The sequence below is a fragment of the Danio rerio genome, chromosome 16, assembly GCF_049306965.1.
Source record: "Danio rerio strain Tuebingen ecotype United States chromosome 16, GRCz12tu, whole genome shotgun sequence".
NCBI lineage: Eukaryota > Metazoa > Chordata > Actinopteri > Cypriniformes > Danionidae > Danio > Danio rerio.
In genome coordinates, this window is record NC_133191.1 from 3,742,501 (window position 1) to 3,767,220 (window position 24,720).

General features: G+C 38.3%; 1 protein-coding gene across 2 annotated transcripts in view; it reads right to left on the reverse strand.

Annotated features, from left to right (window-relative positions):
• The window catches only part of grik3 (glutamate ionotropic receptor kainate type subunit 3), a 216,410-nt gene that overhangs the window by 71,995 nt on the left and 119,695 nt on the right, over nucleotides 1-24,720 (reverse strand). The window contains exons 7-8 of one of the 2 annotated variants that reach the window (XM_073925701.1): nucleotides 14,512-14,651; nucleotides 6,933-7,040 (exon numbers count right to left, since the gene is read on the reverse strand). In XM_073925701.1, coding sequence (XP_073781802.1) covers nucleotides 6,933-7,040; nucleotides 14,512-14,589 — 186 coding nt within the window. In that variant the 5' untranslated portion in view covers nucleotides 14,590-14,651. Of the gene's footprint in view, nucleotides 1-6,932; nucleotides 7,041-14,511; nucleotides 14,656-24,720 lie in introns of both variants that reach the window. The other variant, XM_017351450.4, reaches the window with a different exon arrangement.

The window sequence follows — 24,720 nt, forward strand, 5'->3', positions numbered from 1 at the left end:
AGAGTTCCACAACATCTGACAACACCTTACTACATATGCATATGATTTAAAGAGCCCCTATTATGCATTAAAAGGGTCATATTTTGGTTTTAGGGGTCTCCAACAACAGTCTGATATGCATGCAGGGTCAAAAAACACTTTCATTGTCTTTGACACTGAAACACTTTCCAAACTCCTTAGCGCGATGCTAATCTACACTGATTGAGCCGATGACCCAGTCCATTGTGATTGGTCGATTGCGTTCAGTGCGAGACCATGCCCACCATGGCTTATCAACATTGTGGAAGTAGTCAGAGTGCAGAGTGTATGTGTGAGCCCAATGCAGGAGTGCATTAATGCAATGCAGTTAAACACCAACAGATTGCTCTATTTTTAACCATAAGTAAAAATAGTGACACAAATTCAGTATTAATCAACACAGTGGTAAAAGCTGAACTATTTTAGTAGTTGAGGGAACAGCTGACGGTGGCTATAGCAATGACAATTGATGCATTTAAATCCATAAACAAAGCGGCATGTGTCGCGTTTTCAACGTGGCTTTAGATGCAATATGAGATTATAAAGAGTTAACCAAATACAGTAAAAGCCACGTGGTGTGGTTACAATTAACAAAACACAATTAAATACATAATTTGCAAGCTACACAACACAAGGAGGCAACTATTTTAATCGCACTTAAGTTACTGACACTTGTGTAAACTGTGTACTGTAAAGTTCCTGTCAAGCTCTGAAAAGTCCCATACATCAATAGTCTTTTCTAGGCCGATAAATCCCCTTTTGTAAGTGTGTAGATTGCTGAAGCACTCATCAGAAAAATGACGGGAACACAGCACAAGGCTGGGGCTATAATGCTGAGGTATTTTTGCAAAAATAAACTTCAACCCCGAATCTTCACAGCCTCATCTTTGGGTCGGGAAAATAACACTAACTTTCGCTCACACTTCAGAGAACAGCGTCTTTGTGACATGATTCAATCGGGATCTGCTACAGTATTTGAGGGCGGGGCTGGGGGTTTCATATCAACGTCACGCTAACACCACTAAAGACTCGTTACAGCGGTGATTCATTCAAACTACTATGACTCTTTTATAGATGAATCAATAGTTTTAAAAATGGTGCACTTTTAGATTTAAGCCTTAGATGAATGTTTCACTTCATGTGGTTGTCTCCTCCTCCCCTCTCCCCCTTAGCCTGCACTCACATTGCATTTTTTGAAAGTGTGCCTGTTCAGTTTAACAGATGAGAAGGTTTCTCACTCTGTAGAGTGCAGATGGCTTTAAAAATATTAATTCATTCATTTTCTTTACGGTTTAGTCCCTTTATTATTCTGGGGTTGCCACAGCGGAATGAACCACCAACTTATTCAGCACATGTTTTACGCAGCAGTTGCCCTTTCAGCCGCAACCCAATACTGGGAAACACCTATACTCTCTTGCATTCACACACATACACTACAAACAACTTAGCTTATTTAATTCACCTATAGCGCATGTGTTTGGAGTGTGGGGGAAACCCGAACACCCGGATAAATCCCTTGCTAACACGGGGTAACATGCAAACTCCACACAGAAATGCCAACTGACCCAGTCGAGGCTCAAATAGTTGATAGTTAGTGAGATCAGGTTTGATAAAATACATATGCTTTTTTTTTGTATTTTAAGGCTGATTTATACTTTTGCGTCAACTTATGCTACGGCACAGCCTTTGTGCGGTTGCATAGCCCTTGTCGTGGCTAACGGCAACGATGGCGTGCACCTCTCAAAAAATGTAACTACACGTTGCAACGACATGTAGCTCAAGCTCTGTGACTGATCAGCTTGGTAGTGGCTGAAAGCCATGAGCCTGACGCCCTATTCACATGGGGCATCAGCGCCAACACTTCTCATTCACTTTGAATGGGTGATGTCAGCTGCCTCTTGGATCTTTCGGCACCACTTAAGTGGCGTTGCTTGCTTCAAAAATTGGGAAATTCTCAACTTTTTAAGCACCAACATATCAGTGTCAGCCAATCAGAGCGCTTTATGCAATACCCCAGCTCAGTTGCCAATTGGGGACAAATTTCATTGGCTGACGCTGCTATGACAGTCACATCAACCCCAACTTCAGACACGCCCTTCGTCAAGCATTGACTCTGAAGCCCCGTGTGAATGCGTGCCGATGGAGCCAACCTTTAGTGTTGAGTCATGTGAAGGAGCTCCAGATGTTTTGTGTTTCATTCATTCATTTTTTTTTCGGCTTAGCTCTTTTATCTATCCAGGGCCGCCACAACAGAATGAATCGCCAACTTATCCAGCACATGTTTAAAGCATCATATGCCCTTCCAGTTACAACCCATCTCTGGGAAACATCCACACATACTCATTTACACTCATACACTACGGACAATTTAGCCTACCCAAATAACCTGTACCACATGTCTATGGACTGTGGGGGAAACCGGAGCACCCGCAGGAAACCCATGCGAACGCAGGGAGAACATGCAAACTCCACACAGAAACGCCAACTGAACCAGCCGAGGCTTGAACCAGCGACCTTCTTGCTGCAAGGTGACAGCACTATCTACTATGCCACTGCATCGTTGTTTTGTGTTTACCTTATGATTTAAGTTATCGCATGGTACCTGCCTCTGAATGAGCAAGTTTGAGCTACTGGTACATTAAGGAGGTGTTCAAAAAAACAAAACCACCCACAAAGAAACATGGCACAGAGGAACATGAAAACCTTCTGCCAGCTAGCGTTTTGGAGGTGTTATTGCAGAGCATGCAGAAGTATAAAAAACTACATACAAGGCATGCGCATGCCGATGACTCGACACAGAAGTATAATGGCCCCTTTCCACTGAGTGGTACGGTACGGTTCGGTTTGGTACGCTTTTATGGCCGTTTCCACTGTCAAAAGGCATACCGAACCAAACCGCACCATACCACTTTTTCGGCACCCTTTCGAAACGGTTCCAAACACAAGAAAAGGTACCAAAAGGCGGAGCTAGACGTGCAGCTGAACGCTATTGGTTTACTGAGATACGTCATTAACTTACGCAACAAGCCAGAATGTAAACAAAGGACCCGCCATGTTTGAAATACACAGCGAGAGATTACAGCAGGATTATATATACATATAATGGTCAATCCAGGCTCAAACCTTGTCGTCTTCTTGATGAATGGCCACAAGGCTTGGAGTAGAGCAGAATCTACCTTGTGCCTCAGAGTTTTTTACGAGTCAGTCTGAGGAGCGAGCGGTTTCGCTTTCTTGCTTGCGCTCGCCTATATCTGTATAAATAACAAACTTCTTGAGCTGATAATAGTAATGTGCGCTTGATTATTGACAAGCTTTGGAGACCCGATTCTGTGAGAAGCTGACAAACGCGAGAATGAAACATTCAGAAAGAAAAGGACAAACGCGAGAGTGAAAGTAGCACGTTATCTCTTCAGCAAACGTGAACAAACTGCCTTGTTTTAATTTTTATCATCACCTTTTGGAGAAATATGAACTGGGAAGGATGGAATGACTCTCTAACAGAGGCCACATGTGCTGCTGAAGATTGCAGACACAGATGAGAGGTTTTCACTGACTGTAGGCTATACTTTTTGTTGTTTTGAACCAAATTAAGGACGAAATGTCTGCTGTGTGTAGTTTTTCTGTAGTTGGCAACATAACGGGGGCTGTAAGGGGCTGTATGTGTTCATATATGTTGCATTTATTTATTTATTTAATATAATTACAGACGTTACAGTAGGCTATTTCGCACTGTCATTGATCTGCAGTTATAATAAACTTCTGTTCATAGAAAAGTTAGTAATAAACTTTTATACACAAGTTTTTATGTGTATAAAGCATCTGTTTAGTGGAAATGCAAGCCTGATAAAGGTGACCCGTATCGACCTGAACCGTACCGTACTGTACCAGTCAGTGGAAATGAGCCAAAAATCAGCCTTTGCTTTGAACTTTGTCCAACTTTACCTGATAATTCATTGACTAATGAATAAAACAGCAGTTCTAATCTTACATGACTTTACATTACATTCCACATATATTTGCATACCCCATTGCAGCAGCAAAGCATGCTACGAGAAACTTCAGCTGGTCATTAACGGAGGCTTGTAATTAACAGCGCTTTGTACACTAATCCAATTTGCTTTATGATCCACTAACTTATGCTTATGTTTAAACACCTCATTTGCTTCCTTGTTAGGAGGTAAATTAAACGGAAGACACAAATTGCTCTTTATTTGCACAGCAACGGTGACCGAATGAGACAAGGTGCAAGAGGTTTCCAGTTACTGCTACATCTGAAGGTTATTTGAGGGAAGAAACAATACTTAGACACATTGCTGTTTTGTTTTGAGGCAGCATGTGAGTTTCTGGCATAATCCAATATGCAAAACAAAATGAGTTCTTGCATGTTGTTTAACAGGCACGCATTAGCTGAAGACAACAGCTTTTGATCATTTCATCCCTCCCGCTGTGCAAGAACAGCTTTAAGACAGAACAAGAGCTTTGTTATCATATATGTGCCCAGGCCCATAGCCAGCCTGGTGAAATGGGTGGTTCTTTTTCTCAAAACTCTCTATTTTTTGTCACATTATAAGCATTTATTTTTGTCGGCTGGTATCATAATGTGCATGCCTTTTTTTCTGCACTAAAATATTTAATAAGTTGTATTACAGTATATATTTCTTTCAGTGTGTATAATTGCTTACCATACAGCTTTACAACTACAATATTTATTTACAAATATGCATTTAATTTGTAAGCTTTATATTACATTTTTAGAAATAATGTTATATGATATTGTAAGGCGAGGCAGTGGCGCAGTAGGTAGTGCTGTCGCCTCACAGTAAGAAGGGTCGCTGGTTTGAACTTTTGTCCAGGTGGGGTTTCTGTGTGGAGTTTGCATCTTCTCCCTGCCTTCGTGTGGTTTCCGGTTTCCCCCACAGTCCAAAGACATGCGGTACAGGTGAGTTGGATACGCTAAATTCCGTAATGTGTGTGTGAATGTGTGTGTAGATGTTTTCCAGACATGGGTTGCGGCTGGAAGGGCATCCGCTGCGTAAAATCCTGCTGGATAAGTTAGCGGTTCATTCCGCTGAGGCGACCCCAGATTAATAAAGGGACTAAGCCGATAAGAAAATGAATGAATGAATGATATTGCAAATAATGAACATGTTATGTGTTTTCCTGTAAATAATATTTCTAAAGGAGCTGCTGGCATGAAATTTAACCAAATTTTGTTAAAAACCCAAACAATACAAACATAAAAATAAAAGAAAACAAAAAACAAATCTGAAAATAATTGTGTAATAGCAATGGTATGACACAAGAAGAAAGTACTGATCTACAGAAATATATTTAATACTTTATATAGAAGGCTTTTTTGGTGACCGCAGCTTAAAGATGCCTCTCATATAGAGATTAAAAATCACATGTATTGCTCTGGCTTCAACAGAGTGTAAAAAAAAACTTGATGGTTCTGTGGGTCTCGTCAATCAAATCTGAGCTTTATTTTGTATTTTCAATTGGATTCATATCAGGTGATTGGCTGGGCCATTCTACAGCTTGATTTTCTTTCTCTGAAAGCATTTGAGAGTTTCCCTGTTTTTTTTTTTTTTTTGGATCATTGTCTTGCTGAAATGTCCACCCAGGTTTCATCTTCATCCTCCTGCTAATGTAGATGTTGGACTGAAGCAGCTATTAATTTACAACGATGAAGGCCAGAGGATTGGTGAAGAACTACTGAGAGATTTCAGCTGCTGTCTGGGCTTTCACTGCCTTTCTACACCTCCATTTCTTCATGTGTTCAAATACTTTTACTAATTTTGTCCACTTTTTTTACACGTTTCTCATTTAATTACACATAACTTAATTTGTAAACTAATTCGTTTTATTTTATTTGCATATTAGGGTTTCCTTGGTTGTTACCAACAACTGGTGAAAATTTCAAGTCAACAGCACCTTTAGAAATATGCTTTTTGAGAAATCAGGACAAAGGAGCTCATAAAAGGAGCAAAAGACTGCTCAGTTTTAGATAGTTTAATGGGGGGGTAGGGGTACAAAAAGTACATGATGGGCACGTTAGAACCACCTGAATCCTCCCCTGGTTACAGATCTGTGCAAGAAGAACTTTAAAGGTCCGATAAAATTAAAATAAAGTTTAGATGTTCGAATTACTATATTAGTTTTGTGGATGTCTATAAGCTAATACCAACCCAGGCTCATTGTGGAAACATTTCAAACAGGTCACGTTTCTGCAGACCGCAAAATACGTCCCAGGATGTACGTTTTCGAGCAGGTTTTGTCCGCCGACGTAACCCTCCACACAAAGGTGAGCCATCAGCCAGCGAGCGCGAATAGGAGGAGTGGCGTCACACCGCCCCATAGCGTTCCCTCGAAAAAAAACAAAACGCGGCCTTACGTACCTCAGACCACGTAAATCGCAGTCTCCTGAAACGTCCGCGGGGCTACGTTTCCAGAATGAGCTTGAGTTGGCTAATACAGTGAGAAATTAGCTATTTAGAAGATATAAAACCGATTTAAACATCCAAAGCTTGCTGTTTGTCACTTCCACTAAAATAAATCAATTTATTCACATAACTTCTCATAAAATCCTGACCAATGAAATGTCTTCTAGCATGACACACCCCGCCCCTTCTTCTCGTTTGCTTTTCATTTGATGTGCTTGAGCTCAACCGCTTTCATAGGCAGAGCTTTGAGAAAATCAAAACTCCCTTGGCTGTTTTTCATAAAGGGAAGGAGCTACTCTACGTCCCACCCTCTAATCATGAGATTACGTCAAATATCGGATTAAAAAAATGCACATTTCTAAGCACTTCACTGGTCCTTTAAGACATAACACAATGTTTGTTATCAAATATGTGCTCTACGTTGTGTCTATTCGAGAGTTGTTATGTGTTTGTGTTTGTGTTGTGGTTTACCTTTTGAAGGCCGTCCTCCTTAAGACTCACAATGTCAAGATCAAAGTCTGTGCGCAGACCTGTGGTTCTGTTGAAGCACAGCCGCCCCGTCAGGCCATCCCAGTGAGACTTCAAAGAAACACAGAGAGATTTCCATCAATTAAGACCATTCAGAATTTAATTGAAAACTGATTTAATTTCAGTCCAGTTTGCCTAATTTGAATTTAATTTAAATAAGGCTCAGTTCATACCTAGTAGTGTATGAAGATGCATTTTTAACCACAAAATGATGATTGAAACACATTCTGGTTTACACCTAGTATTTTAATTCACTTCTATTTTTGAGGTTATACGAGTGGGTGAGTTGTTTGGGTTTACACTTTAAAGGGTACCTATTTTACCCCCTTTGCAAGATTTAATATAAGTCTTTTGTGTCTCCAGAAATGCTTCAGCTCAAACTACCCATCAGAATATTTATTATACCTTTTTCAATGTGGGAAAGTTTAGACATTGTAGCTGTTTTTGTTGCCTGTGCCTTTAATGCAAATGAGCTGGTTCTCCCCGCCCACAGTTTCCATGTGCGTGTCAGAGCCACAGAGATCACTCTGATGTGACTAGCCTTTATGCATAGATATATACACCTGATATCGCATATGGACCCAGAGCATGCGTCATTGGGGTTGCACATTTGTACAGTGCTCCCAGGACAAATGTCATTCAACCGCACTAGTCAAGACTAAAGCCAATCAGAAGATGCTGGACCTTAGTGCTTTGAACAGGTGTAGTAACGAGCAAACAAAAGAAAACAAAGCATGAAGGCAGAACATTTGGTAGGATTTTGTTTTTTACGTTTTTGTATGTTATGCAATTTTGTGCTAAACAGGTAACATTATTGATGATAATACAGTCACTTACTGCACTGACCATAAGGCAAAGTAGCACCAACTCGCACTAAAATCAAGACTTTTACTAGTTTTGTTGAATAAATTCAGAAAGCAATGTAAATGAAATATGACAACAAGACACTACAGTGCTAGAAACTTGTATTATTGTCGGCTAAGTGAACGAGTCAGACAATAATAGCGTAGGCGATATCTAATGTAAATATCTATGGGCTTTAAGTAGATGAACAGCACAGTGACAGACAAGACTGAGAGTCGCTTATTACAATATGAAATTTCCCATATGTTATTTGATGTATTTGTAGCTCAAGCCTTTCTGCAATGATGAGTCACACACAGTGTTGTTATAAAGTCAGTGCGCGTGCACATTAATTTCCACTGCTCTATGGACATCCGTATTGGACATCCGCCGGTGTCTAAGGACAATGCTATTTTGACATCCAATATTGGCGTGAAATAGCGTTAATGTTTTGTTGATTTTAGGCAGGAGCGGCGCAAGCCTAACTGGAGCTCTAGGCAAACGACGACCGTGCCATCCATCTATCCGATCCCCCATATTGCCCATGCCTAAATCCACCACTGATTTTAGGTTGCGTTGGTAAATGATCAAAATCCAATGTCATGCCAACATCTTAAACCAACGTCATATTCACGTCAAATACTGACATCTATTCGTCTGGTATGGCAACCAAAATCCAAAGTATGATAGATGTCATGGGGGTACCACCCACACAATGTCAATTTATAACATCACTAGATGTTGATATTTGGTTGTTTTTAGGTTGAGTTGAAAAGTAACCAAATGCGAAATTTCCCCAAAAACTAGGTTTAGTTCATTATTAAATTTAATAAATTAACTTGCTTTATTTAACACATGTTTATTATATGTGTTAATTTAAATATATATTACAAATGTTTGAAAAAAATGTTAAGTAAATGTTAATTTTGGGTGAGCAGTGCCTTTAAATGTTTTGACAGCACTGAAGAAGTTTAAAATAAACGTAGTTTGGTCAAAGTTTGCAGTTGATGATCATGCCTTCTACATATTAAGCCAAAATGGGGGAACATGTCAAAAAGAATTGAGTAATTATGTATGATTTATTAGGCTAATAACAAATCTATTAAATTGCGATGCCAAAAAAAACGTATAATTTTAATTTCAATTCCAATTCAACATCCTATGGTTTGTGTCCAAATTCATTCCAATTCCCACTCAAGGCCAGTTCTTCAATTTCGTATTTTGTCCAAGTATGGCGCACACACACACATGCACACACACACACACACACGCACACACACACACGTACACAAACGCACACTCTCGCAACCACACACTTGCAGCTTCTATTTCCTTTTTAATTACATTTTACATCCCAGCGCCTCAGACACAGCTTCCCCTAAGACCTCAGTCCTAATTAACGACCATCTCACTTGCAGCAGTCTCTAGAGACAGAAAAAAAAAATTACATTGCAACTCCTCCTCTCCATCCCCCCCTTCGTTCCTCACACTGAGACCTCCTCCCTCAAATAACACACACTGATCTGCAGGCCTCGCCGTAACCTCTTCCAAATGAAACACCTCCATTCTTGTTCATGAGCGAGGATATTTCGCAGGAAAGTGTGTATGCCTATGAGAGACAATAGCTCTCATAAACTTAGTCACTTAAGTTTCCATCCACCTATTTTTATGTGCATTTTTGGAATATCGCATAAAAAACCCTGGATGGAAATGCCAAGATGCACATAAATTTTGAAAACGTGCATATTTCTTTTTTTAAGTTTAAAGTAACTTTTGCGAATTTGAAAAAAATGTGCATAAACTACGATGGAAATGCATATAAATACCAGATAAATTCCAGCATGTGCATCAAAAAAAATTCTTAAACAGATTCAAAAATATTTACATTAGATGTCGCCTATGCCAGTGGTTCTCAAACTGTTGTACGTGTACCACTAGTGGTACGAAGGCTTCCTTCTAGGGGTGCGTGGAGGAATTAATTAGGTCATATGTACATGCTACATATATTTAAAAATCTATCAATCTATCAAATGATCTTATGTATGAATATGAAGACAAATAGCCTATATTTATGAGGTCCAGGCAACAATTCCAGGTGTTGATAAATAGGCTACATGTTAATACTTTACATTTAAGTACAGAATTTGTTTTTTTTTTTAGCTTTTAAAAACAGTAACCTGTCATTTTTAAAGTTTAAAATCACATTTTAATTTAAATGTTGAAGTTTTTAGTTTGTTTTTATAATTATTATTTATTTTATTTTTTAAATACAGTGTTAATTTTCAAACTATTTATAACGTTTGAAGTGGCTGACAAAAATAAATAGGAATTAAAACAATAAAATAGAAGGAATTAATCTGCCCCGTTTTGGAAATGTACAGAGCTGTAGCTGCTTTACTGGGCCTACTACGCTACTCTATTTCAATACTGCTTATTATGGTGGTACTTGGAGAAACAATTTTTTTTCCGAGGTGGTACTTGATGAAAAGAGTCTGAGAACTACTGGCCTACGCTATTGTTGTCTATTGGAAAGAATGCGTCAAAAGAGCCTCCATTTTGGTACAGGGTAGCGCTCATTTGAAATGAATGTGGGACCAAGGTGCAGTGGAAGATTGGCCATCCAGAGTTCAAGATATATACACATATATATGATTGGGAGTTTTCCCGGTGGTCAGTATGCTAATTTTTTTTTAAACTACGAAAAATAATAATTTTACATCACTTTTCTATAGTGATGGATAAGTGACCGCACGGTCATTGCCAACAAAGGGCATGAGTTTATGTGCACGGAAATGTATTATCCTCTTTCCCTGTTAAATTGGATTTAATCCATGTCCTAAAACACACCCCCTCTCCAGCTTTCACTCCTCATTCTAACGGAGGGATGAATGAATCCCTGTCCCGAACTATTCATATGAACCATCAATATCACTACGTCTCAGTGTGCACATTCACCTTTCTGATTTAAATAGTTTATAACAGTTGTAATATTCAATAATTTAGGGTGGACAGTATGTACATTGAGGCTCAGGCACTGTTATGTTATCAGGCACCCTTAGAGGTTACTTCGAAAACTAGCTGTTGCAATACTTAGCCAACAATAATCCACATTTCTGGAACCGCAGCGTTCTGTTCTCATATTTCATTTACACTGTTTGCTGACTTTATTCAACAAAACTAGCATAAGCCTAGTGTTTAGTGTGAGTTGGTGCTACTTTGCCTTATGGTCAGTGCAGTAAGTGGCTGTATTATCATCAGTAACATTTATTGATGATTTATTGACAATAACATAACATACTTGTTTATCACAAAGATTCGTAACATACAAAATCATCAAAAACGAAATCTTACCTACGAAATGTTCTGCCTTTGTGGTTTGTTTTCTTTGTTTGCTTGTTACTACACTCATACACAGCGCAAAAGTCCAGCATCTTCTGATTGGCTTTAGTCTTGATGAAGTGGGAGCACTGTACAAATATGGCGGCGGTATTGATGCATGCTCAGGGTCTGTATGCAATATCTAGTGTATATATCTATGAAACAGATCAGGTGATAACAAAAATGGCAAAAAGTGACATGTGTGTTTGGGACTTGATGAGGTCTAAACATTTTTAAATGGTATACAAGAGAAAGAAGTGAAATACATAGGCGGAACTTGCGAATCTTCCAAGAGCAAGTGAAGATTCTAAAAGGATTTGACTATGATATGATATGTCTACATGTTCTAAGACACAAGTAAATTATTATATACCAAAAAAGACCTTCTCCTAACGAAGTAACTTCCATTTTTTTTCCATTTGGTTTATCAGGAAGTGGCTATTTTGTTTTCTTATACTCGTTGGATGGAAACGGTGCTTTATTCGCAAATATTTTATGTGATATTGCAGTTTATTGTATAAATATAACTCACATCTTTAGATGGAAACATGGCTAATGTTCTCCACGCCAACTCCATGGCCTTCATTTTGCTCTTCTCTCTGACACGCGGCTCCACAGAGCTGTGTTCAACAACTCTAATCTGCCTATTATGAGTCCCAATCAAAGTCTCTCTTGTGAGCTGAAAGAAGAGCTGATTATGACGAGCACATTTGCGTGCGAGGCACACGGTGATGAAAAAGTGGAACACTGTGAATTTAGCGGAGCAGTGCCAGAACAGATCGAATGAAAACTTTAAGCTGCAATCAACTGTACTTTAAATGAGGCAATTAACGTGGATGGTGAACGGTGATCAGGTAAAACATGACAATTCTGTCATCATTTACTCACCCTACACTTGTCAAACCTGTTATGAGTTTGTTTGTTTTTTTACACACACAAAAAAGTTATTTTGAAAAATGTTGGAAATTTATAATTATTAACATCTATAGTATCGATAACATTTTACAAAATACCATCCCTGTTCTGCAGAAATTGGAAATTCATAAAGGTTTGGAAATACATGAGGTCAAACAAATGGTCAGTAAAATTATTTTTTATGTAAACTTTTAGTCCCTTTAATAATAAAGATAAGTTCTGAATAATGTTGTCGTATTTATTAGAAGTTAAAACATTTATTGATGGCTAATTAGTGAAGGTTAAATGTTGGCTAAATATCAGGTTTCTAACATTTTTCAAAATACCATTAGTGTTCAACATAAATTGGAAAATCATAAATGTTTGAAAACTCTTGAGGTCTAGCAAATGGAGAGTAAATTTTCATTTTTGGTGAACTTTTAGTCCCTTTAAGGCTAAAGATAATATCTGAATAATGTTTCCATATCTATCAGTGGTAAAAACACATTTTACTGATGGCTAATTAGTAAAGGTATTTGGACTTTAGTCACAACTAAAATTATAAGAAGGTCACTTATAAAGTAACGTGACGTCATTTACTCATCTTACACTTGAAAAATTTTGAGAACCTGAAATCATTGACCTTCATAGTATTTGTGTTTCCTACTGTGAAGGGTCAATGGTTACAGGTTTGTAACATTTTACAAAATACCATCCCTGTTTTTTATTTTTTATAAAATATATTCCATCTTTGTTCAACAGAAACTGGAAAATCATAAATGTTTGGAAACACTTGAGGTCTTACTATACTTATACTTACTAAACAGAGTTTTACAAAGCTTGACAAATGAAATGAGACTATGTATGAGAAAGTCTTACCTCTCTGATTAATATGTCTGTGGGTGTCAAAATTAAAGTGCAAATTTTGTTATAAAAGTGCGCCTGTTTTCGCGATTGTCTTAGAACTTCCGTTTCAGTCGCCTATGGGTGAAATGACAAGGAATAATAAACGGCAAAAAACAGTCAAACTACTTGCTCTACAAACAAATGTTTGCATGACTATACAGACCAAGTAGAATAATATAACAAGGAAATATCAGTTTGCAACATCAAACAGCGAAACGAGCAGTTTTTAATGTCTAAAAAGGAATGGAATTGAATGAGACCGGAAGTCTCGTGCCAAAAAGATTCAAATGGCAGCGCCCGCTCGTCTGCGGAGAATAAGGGCAATACAATGTAAAAAATATATATATTTTCATTTTTTTTTTTTTTCTGGCATCTTGAGAAAAATATTGACACTTAAAATACAGACATTTATTGTAAAATGACGGACATTAAATTATATATATATAATAAAAAGTGTATGTATCTAAAATATGTGGCTAAGAAATAGCTATTAACTTCTTTTTTTTTTTGGTGGGGCCTTTAATAGTTTTGGCAGGGCAAGTAAAAATCTGAACCAGTTAAAAAACACTAAGCGTTTAAAACTGATGGCCAATTTAGTTCAATTCACCTATAGCGCATGTGTTTGGACTGAGGGGGAAACCGGAGCACCTGGAAGAAAACCCACACCAACACAATAGGAACATGCAAGCTTTACACAGAAATGCCAACTGGCCCAGCCGGGACTCGAACCAGCGACCTTCTTGCTGTGAGGCAACAGTGTTAACCACTCAGCCACTGTGCCGCCAACCCTGTAAATATCTAATTATATGTATATTTTTTAAACATGGTTTAGGTCCCTGGGCATGCATGATTATTGAATACATGTGGTATAATATTATCTTGAAACATTTTTCCCCTTAAGTCAGGGGTGTCCAAACTCCTGCATAGTTTAGCTCCAACTTCCTTCAACAAATCTCCCTGGAAGTTTCTATTACACCAAGAAAGGGCGTAATTGGCTGCTTATGTGTGTTTAATTGCAGTTACAGCTAAAATATGCAGGACACCGGCCCTTCAGTCCAGAGTTTGAACACCCCTGCCTTAAGTAAACACTTTTTCCCCTTAAGTTACCTTTAATCAACTTTAAAGTTGTCATACCTTATCATACTAAAATATCACATCCTGCAAAACTTTGATAAAGTCTTTAGAATAAAAAGTGCACTTGTGCTGTCTGTCTTTAATCTGAAATCTTTTGTTACTTGGCCATCTAAAAGCACAGTTATTAAACTCAACATTGATTCAAACATCAATGAAAAAACATGTAATCATTGCTGAAGTGAACAAATCCATTTCGGGTTCGCAACATACAATGAACGACGTTTCTAAAAGAACCACTTTAAATGATCTTCAATGACAAGTGCTCGGCGGAGATGCTATTATTTAAACAATATCTTAAATATATCTTATCTTGTCTCCGGAGAGCAGGAGTGTTTGTGACAGCAGTGCCATGAGCGATTGTCATTACCTCTTTAATGAAACTCATGAAGCGGCCTCCGAACCTCCAGGGTTTGTGGCGATGACACTGCAGTGAGTTGACAGTCATCTGTGGCGCGTGCTGGTAAGAGACCGACACGATGTGGACCGCGTCGTACGTCAGAGCAGCATCTGTCTGGAATAAATAGGGGGGCCGATATGTTAGCTGAAAGGATCTGACAGGCAGGAGGAGTGCAAGACCTGACCGGTTGACAACCTTGTCAAACAGCAAACCAGGCCACTGCTCAAGACTATTAGTACACTTGAATCAAAATGTAAGCGGAAGAATACGCTTCAACCTCCTCTGAAACAACTCTGATGCAAGGAGACAGCGGGATGAGTAAAACGTTTTGTTGTTGTCATTTTTCGGAAAGGGGGAAGGGGGTAAATAAAGCAATGTTTTTATAATGGTGATTTGTGCATATCTAGGCTATTTTTTTTAATCTGTACATCATTGTGAATTCATTTATTTATTATTAGATGATGGTGAAAGGGATAGTTCACCCTAAAAATACAATTCTGACATCGCTTACTCTTGCTCTCGTTCTTCCCGTCAATGTATACATACAGTTGAAGTCAGAAGTTAGGGTAATTTGGTAAATCATTGTATAGCAATGCATTTAAAATTTAAAATAAATATGGTTTAAGATGGCTAATAATATCGACCTTAAAATGTTTTTTTTTTATTAAATATTAAAAAAAAAATTTTTTTTTCATTTAATTCTATGGAACAAAATCAATGCCAAAAGTCTTGAATTAAAAAGCTTGTTGAATAGCACAAACTGAAAAAAATAATACACCATATTAACAAGTTCTTGCATTTTAATGACTTGAATTCCAGGGTTTGTATTTTTAGGTCCTGAAATTTAACATAGTTGTTTATTTAAGCTGTGAATATTTCAATGAAAAATATTTCAAACATGTTTTCATACTTAAAAATTCAATAATTCAGAAATAAAAGTTTATTTCATAACAGACAATTGTAATGGAATTTAAATAAGTAAATCATGATTCAGTTGGGTTGCAAAACTTTATTGTAAGACATTTTTCAGATCATTTTAATTGACTGAAATTACTATTGCTGATAATGTTGAGTCCTAACATCCGCATTAAAAATGTGAATTTCCCATCACCAGGCCCAGATTAAGAATTTAGAGGCCCCTGAGCACAATGTCTTGAAGGCCCACTATAGCTCCACTACATAGTTGAATTAAAAAATAAGATTAATATAATAATTGTTAAATACAATTAATTTATAATGTATTGCCCACATTTTTAAAATAAATGATATACACTACATATATTTCTAGTCTACAAAGATTTAACTTATTTTTAAAGCATTTAAAGCACACTTTGAAAAAAAATACCAATACAACTAGGGGAAATTTAATTGATTTTAATTTACTTGTTCAAGTTCACTGAAGCAGTACTAAAATTTATTTTAAGGGTATTTTTAATGTATAACTTCTACAAACGTATAATGCACATAATTTGGATAACACCTCTCCAATCCAGTTCTAGGAATTTGTGTCCTCCATAATACACACACTTATTAATGATTCCCACTGGTCTTCCTCGTGATGAAGAGAAGGCAAAATCTAAGTGCGGACGGGCCCCTGGGCCTGTGCCCAAAATGGCCATTAGTTAATCCGGCCCTGTCCATCACTACTGTGTGTCTAACTTGAGGATGGGTAGATGGTCGTGGTAGATGATAGTGTTCATGTGTTCTCTCAATACATGTTTCAAAAAATGTGTGGCTGAGTTTTTATTATACAATATTTATCCTGTTGATTTTGAATCTTGCACCTAACAAATATCCTCATTTAGAAAAAAAAAACCAAAACTAATTCTGAAACTAATAAAAACTAAACTAAAACTAAGACATTTTTATAATATAGAAACTAATAAAAAATAAGAAATCTACCCTTTTAAGCTAATTAAAACTAGCTAATTTTGAAAACAAAAAGTATAAAAAGTAAAACGAAATAGAAACTAAAACTAATGAAAAATCCAAAATCATTATAACCTTGGTTCACACTTCTAGTATCTAGTCAAATATGGCTTTACTGTTCAATTACCATAATCATACACTTTTTTTGTGAAATACAACAGTAATATAGTGATTGTGATTAGTTTCTGCCCACTCCACACTGGCAACAAATCAGATTTTGCTGGAACGAAGGCCACAGCTCTCATATGTTATGCTGGGTGCCTGACTTTGATGGACAAAGATAATCTAAAGGGACTTTATCTGCAGAGTCGATCAAGCAGGAGCAGCACAAGACAACAACATGAGATTCTAGCCCTCCAACCAATTCAGCATCTGTAACTACTGTGACAGGAGTTAATCTCTTTCCACTATCTCTGCATGACCAAGTCAAAATTCAAAGCCAAATCCAACCACGGGTTCTCACCGAGACACCACCAATCCATAGCAAACAGACACAGCTTCTTCATGACCACTGTTTTTATTTTTATCTGTTTCAAGCTGCCAAAGCATTTCTCAATAGCAGACAAAAGGCTAAACAACCTCTATATGCAAGATCCAGAATAAAAATAAATAAATAAAACAATCAGAACGTATGAAATTCAACAGAGGAATGTTCAACTTCAAATACATTTAAAACAATGGCAGCACCTATATACTACCTGACCAAAATCTTGTCGCCTATCCAAGTTTTAGGAACAATGTCTTCTGGTTGAACATTTGGTTTCAGAAGTGGCTTACATAAAAGGCAAAGGCCACTACATTACGATTATTTTGCCAAAATAAAATATGATCAACTTTGAATGATTTAATTAGGACAGTAAGGTCTGACTTTGCTTAGACAAAAGTCTTGTCACTGAACAGAAATCATCATCAGTATAGGATATAAAGTCATGCTGCAGTGGAGACAGAATGAATATTGTGTCTGACTACCATGAGCTTAGAGGACTGCATCCATACATCTCTGCAATGACTCAAATCCCTGATTAATAAAGTCATCTGGAATAGTAAAGAAAGCGTTCATGGAAGACTCCCAGAGTTCATCAAGATTCTTTGGATTCATCTTCAATGCCTCCTCCTTCATCGTACCCCAGACATGCTCAATAATCTGATGACTGGGCTGGCCAGTCCTGGAGCACCTTGACTTTACTTTCAGGAGCTTTGATGGGGAGGCTGAAGTATGAGTAGGAATGCTATCTTGCTGGAGAATTTGCCCCCTCCATTGGTTTGCAATGTAATGGGCAGCACAAATGTCTTGATACCTCAGGCTGTTGATGTTGCCCTCCACTTTGCAGATCTCTTGCATGCCCCCATTCTGAATGTAAGCCTAAATCATGATTAATTTCATGACTAATAATGAGTTATTATTTGTTGCTCATATAACTGGGATCAACGACAAGACTTTTGTCAGGTAGTCTACTATAGTTAAAGAGATGGACAACACTGGTCCCATACACACTCAGATATAAGGGTACAAAATCTGTCACAAGGGTGGTACCTTTTCAAAACGTTCACTTTAGTACCATACTGGTGGACATTAGTACTTTTAAGGTACACTTTTGTACCTTTAAGATACCCTTTCGTACCTTTAAGGTACAACAAGGTCCCCATTTGTACTTTTTAGGTATTAATAGGTACCTTTAAGGACTTAAAAACAAAAATGAACCTTTTGAGGTACCATTACAGTGATAGATTTTGTACCTTTATTTCTGAGAGTGTAGAGAGACACCTGCAGTTTTACCAATTAAGCACACCTAAAATATTTAACCTTTGGCTATATCTGAAATTTTCTCCTACACCCAAAAGCCATGGTCACACTGGACTTTTTGCTCCATAGACTTCCATTCATATGCACGCAAAGGCGTCAGACTGGAAACACAAGCTCATGCGACAAGTTTAGCAGTATGCTGCTGAGTTCAAGCTTAGTGAACTCTGACCGGCGAAATCGCATTACGTGTCTGCATGAGACCAATCAAAGATCAAAACAAGACCTCTCTGGACAAAAATTTTTAATTTGGACCAATCGCCTGCTTTTTTAAACGTCTAATCATCTTGTTTAATCTCGCCCATTTTTACAGCGCCGTACAACAGAATTTCACATGCTCAAACTCTAGTGTGCATTATTCACTATTCCCTACATAATAAATGAGTGAATGAAAACGAGTGAGTTATTTGGAGAATTGAGTGCACCGGACAGTTTTGTGAATTAATTAATCAGATGTAGAAAATCATTTGCCACGCAAACTCTTACATTGCATTATGGGTATTCTGTAGACGTTGAGTATAGATCAGTTGCACACCCGTTATTGATTGATTGATTGGACTTGAGAAAGTCCACTGTGATTTCAGACAACACTGCAAACATTGGGGGTGCTCCTTCAAAATACTGCACTATTTAAAGTCTGCGTGAAATCAAAACTTACAATGTTTATAACTTGCTTGCGCACATTGTTATCCTATAGGTGAACAAGTAATCAGTGCAAATTAATCCACTAAAAAAAATAATTAGTAATCTTAAATACACAGCTTGGCCAATTGCTTCTGTGTTAAACGTGGCCATCCTTCTCTGTTGATATAAGTTTGATGGCTTCAGCCACGATAATCCTAAACACATTGTTAGTTTGCTAATAGGGAATGATGCACAAAACTAAATCCCTAATCCCCTACTCAATAATCCATTTCAGTTGGGAGTACATCAACATACTGATATAAAAGTCTTTAGGTGTATAGGGGGATTTTAGATCTCTTTTGCAAACTATGAAGGTTAGTGGCCCACCATGATCAGAGTTGCCCACTCTTGCTCTATATCCCTTAAAAAACACACCTGAAAAAAATCCAAGTAAAATCTTACAGAGGTCTTGTAAAATTCTGATTAATGACTGGAGCTAAACTCTTTCAGATCTGCTTTCCTCCAGGCTGCAGGTTCAAGTATTGGCACACTATCTGCTAAGAAAATCTTTCAAAAGGTTCAAAATATATTCCCTACAAGGCTGGTAAAAACTTTTATTTCTCACCAAGAAAGATGGACAAGAAAAATCTTCAACTCCACTAGAAGTGCTAGAAGCAGCAACAAACAGCGTACCTCTGAAATCCAACCAAGGTTTTTTCATCCCAAAAGATTTAAGCAATGATGTATCTGGTCTCTATTCCCTTCAGGCTGTTTCTCTCCATGCTCTTAAAAACATTCCCTCTACTCACACCAAGTGTGTCCAGTCCGGTTTATTGAAGGTCACTGTCCTGCAGTTTTCAGCTCTGTGCCCGATTAAAACACACTTAAACCAGTTAATCAAGGTCTTCGGGATTGCTCAAAACTTCTGGGCAGGTGTGTTAGAGCAACTTAAAAGCTAAACTCTACAGGACACTGGCCCTTGAAAGACAGGATTGGACACCCCTGACATATAACTTCTGGAAATCAATATGTGCAAGCAAGAAACAACTGTGGTTCTCTAATCCCTCTCATGACCCAAGAATGAACCAAAATACTCAATATTTTTTCAGCTAATTTTATATTTCCAGCTCTGGAACTGACACCAGGAATAATGCAATATCATCCACAGGACTGATTCTTCTTGCAATGATTTAGAAATCGTTAAGATTTAGAGATTTAGAAGGTATGCCCAAACTTGGTCCTAGAGTGCTGGTGTCCAGCAGAAGTTTAGCTCCAACCAAGAGTTTGGTCTGTATTTTACATTTCTGTACACAGAGGTCGTATTTTGATCTTTGATTGGTCTAAAACAATAACATGAGGCGATTTCACAGGTCAGAGTTCACCAAGCTAGAACTTTATTTTACGTTTTATTTTGCGTTTCCGGTTTTCTACATTCGCATGTGTATGAATGGAAGTCTATGGGGCGAAAAGTTCGGTGTGGCCGTGGCTTTGCTAGTTATACTAGAATATTCCTGGCAGATGTAAATCTAAGTAAGTTGGAGTTAAACTCTACACAACACAGGCCCTTCAAACAGAGTTTGAGCCCCCTTAATCTAGCCATTTAGTGTACCTAATTTGTACACTGTTTATTACACTGCATTGTGAAAGTGAGTGCAATATGGTTTTAGACACCCCTACAAATGACTTCCCTTGAATTATGCACTTTTTAAGGGGATAGAGGTGATCTATGTCTTTAGATTGCTTTAAAATTACAGACAGGTGTTTTAATTAAGGATAAAATCTGAAGGATTGTATCTCACTGTGATGAGAGTTGCCCACTCTTGCTTTAGAAAGGGGATGGAGGTCTTGGAGGACCAGAGTCCAGCAGATTTTTGCTATATCCCTTCACAAACACACCACGAAAATCTAACTAAAGCCTTAGAGAGGACTTGGAAAAATCCTGATTAATGACTGGAGCTAAACTCAGCAGGACAGTGGTCCACCCTGATCTGCTTTTTCCCCTGCTGTAGGGTCTGGTGTTGGCATACTACTGTATCGGAATTTTAAAATAAATGCCAAACTACTCTCTAACTGTTTATTGTACATTGACTGTGCACTTGTTGTGGTGGTGCATTGTGGGATTGATTGAATGTACTTCCGAACGTCCAATTTGGTTTCAGATACTAATGACTTTCCTCAAATAGTGCACTTCTTAAGAGTATAGAGGTGATATAGCCTAGGGCTGCATCCGAAACTGCCTACTACTCAGTAGGCACTGCATTTGAGTTTAAGGGTGCTTTCACACCTACACTTTTGTTTCGGAACGTATCTCGTTTGCCCAGTTAGCGCGGTTCGATTGGCATATGTGAACAGGGCAATCACGCACTGTTCCGAGGCAAAGTAATCGCTCCAAGATCGCTTGAATGAGGTGGTCTCGGCTCGATTGAAACGAACCCTGGAGCGGTTCGATTGCAGTGAGAAAGCGATCTGATCCGAGCGCGGTTATATCACAGTGTTTTATGGATATGTAATAGGCTTACGGCTATATGAAGAGAGAATTAGGAGTAGGGCGGGAAGTTTCGCGAGTCTCCGGATGCCCGCAAACGAGTGATGATCTCTCGGTAATCTCGCGTCTCTCTCCCAGTCCTCAAATAGGCATCGTCGCGCACCCTTCTCACCCCTCCCTACCGTGTCTCTCCTCAGACACGTCACGCGCGCGCACCCTGTCAATCATCACCAAACCACCACCTCTCCTGACAGCTGAACGGTACGCTGCAAAATAAACCCTGACACTCTGACCAATTTAAGGAGAGTTTACTCGCACGTGACTTGTTTTAGCTCTTTTGGTCCGATTAGAAACTTTGCAGTGTGAAAGCGAACCGCTCCAAGAGCAAAGAGCAACAATGTAACAATTTTAATCTCTGTTTCGGAACAACTGAATCGACTCACAGGTGTGAAAGCACCCTAAATTTACAACTCTGCCATTAGAAAAGTACGCTCTATACAGTATAAATGTGAGCAATATAAATGGAACTGGGATGTGTCAGTTGAGCCACTTTATTCCCATTTATAAATTCTCTCATGGGGAAGCATGGGATAGCGCAGCGTGCATCAGATGACCACTTCAGAATCTCACCGGAAGTAGTAAGTCATCCGGATACTGTTTTTCCAATCCTATGAATTTGGCCACACTACTCGACTCGCATACTGATTTTAGCTTAATAAATAAAATGGAAGTATGCAATTTTTGGATGCAACCTATGTCTTAAGATTGCGTTAAAATTACAGACAGGTGTTGTTTTTTAAGGATAAAATTTGAAGGATAGTATCCCATTGTGATCAGAGTTGCCCACTCTTGCTTTAGAAACAGAGATGGAGGTCTTGGAGGACCAGTGTCCTGCAGAATTTTGAACTAAAGACTTATGGAGGACTTGAAAAATCCTGATTAATGACTGGAGCTGAACTCAGCAGGACAGTGGTCCTCCCAGATTTGCTTTTCTCCCTGCTGTAAGTTCTGATGTTGGCATACTACTATATCTGCAAAGAAAATCTTTCAAAAAGTTCAACACATATGACATACTTGGCTGATTAAAACTACTCACCAACTGTTTAGTGCACATTGTACACTTGTTGTGGTGCATTGTGGGATTGACTGAGTGCACATTAGAACATCCACTATGGTTTCAGACATCACTACAAATGACTTCCCTCGAATAGTGCACTTTTAAAGGGTATAGAGGTGATAAGCCTATGGCTGCATCCGAAACCACCTACAATTCGGTAGGTACCGCATTTGAATTTAAAATTACTACTCGACCATTAGAAAGTATATACTACACAGTGTGAATGTGAGCAGTATGAATGGAACTCGGATGTACTACATCTGCCATTTTATCATGATCACTTGACCTACCCGTGTCAGTTTGGTCGCTTCACTCTCATTCATGAATTAATCTCGCAGGGCATCATGGAATAGCGCAGTGTGCATCAGATGCACTCTTCAGAATCTCGCCGGAAGTAGTAAGTCATCCGGGTACTCGCATACTGTTTTTCAAATTTTATGAATTTGGTCATATCACTCGGCTCGCATACTGATTTTAGCGTACTATATAGTATGGAAGTATGCAATTTTGGACGCAGCCTATGTCTTTAGATCGCTTTAAAATTACAGTTGTTGTTAATTAAGGATTAAACCTGAAGAATAGTATCCCACTGTGATGAGAGTTGTCCACTCTTGCTTTAGAAAGAAGGGTGGAGGTCTTGGAGGACCAGTGTCCTGCAGATATTTGCTTTATCCCTTCACAAACACACCCAGAAAATCTAACTAAAGTCTCATGGAGGGCTTGAAAAATCCTGATTGATGACTGGAGCTAAAATCAGCAGGACAGTGGTCCTCCCAAATCTGCTTTTCTCCCTGCTGTAGGGTCTGGTGTTGGCATACTACTCTATCGACAAAGAAAATCTTTCATAACATCATATACTTTGCTGGTTTAAACTACTCTCTAATTGTTTAGTGTGCATTGTTTGTACACTCACTAATGTGGAATTGATTGATGGTAAAACATCCACTACATATGACGACATATCATTACACCCTCGAATAGTACACTCTTTAATGGTGCAAAGATTTCGGACAGTGAATTTAAAGTAAGAAAATGTTACACCATCCACTTGCCCACTCTCTAACACATCCTACAGTATCAGTCTCCTGAAGGGTTGAGGGCTCAGTGTTTGTACATTGTTCAGGCAATGTTGGCTGCTCTAGATCGAGCATGTCCGCAGGAAGAAGGATAACACATTCATTCAGACGTCCTTTATATCGACCTTGCCATTGGCGCCTTGCAACTACGCAAAAGGTTGCTGTGATATGAGAGCCGTGGGTATTAAGCCAGCAGAGTGTTGGAGAAGTATTTTCAGTCAACACTGGACAAGCTGATTTGTTAGAACGGACTGTATTCAAACATTCAACACACAGATGAATGTGGCAGGAACTATATGCCTGACATCAGTCTTGTTAGCGGTTCCAGGTGCAATAATACCACCTAAGGTGCATGTTCTGTGGTTTTCAATCTCGCATAAAAGGAATAAAGCAGTCCATTTAGCAGAAGCAATGAAAGCGTATTTTCAGAAACTCTACTGCACGACGTAGGAGTGTTTGAACTACTGTGAAATGAATTAATATATAATCATAGAAGCCATACAGTCGAAACCAGTTTTTATGATATTATAACATTCAACAATGGCAGGCTATAAGGCGAGCCATTTGGGATTATTAGATCTGAACTGCTATTACTTCTATTACCTAGCAAATAAAATTAGCATTTAAGTATCACCATACTTCTCTAGACCAGTGTTTCTCAACCACGTTCTTGGAGGAAGACCAGTATTGCATGTTCTGGATGCCACCTTTGTCTGCCACACACATTACTCTTTCAGTCTCTGCTAATGAGCTGATGATCTGATTCAGGTGTACTACTGGGGGTGTTTTCATCCACTCTGGGGTGATTTTGAGTCTTAAATTGGTTAGCAGAATGATTTTTGACACAATCTGAGAAAATGCTTTTACGATACACTGTGGGCAATAGGCATGGAACGACAACCGTTTTCAAGGTTTACTGTTTAAGTCGAGGTTTTAAAACCGCCAACATTTTCTGTAATATCGTTACTAATGTATGTGTACGATTTTTTGATTTATTTATTTTTATTTTATTTATTTTTGTTGTTGTCTTTTTACAACAATGATATCTCCAGCAGAAAAAAATATATATACAAAGATGCATTTCTTTTTATTGTAAAGAAATTGGTGTTTTTGAAACTAATGATTACAGCAGAAGTCAATGACTCAT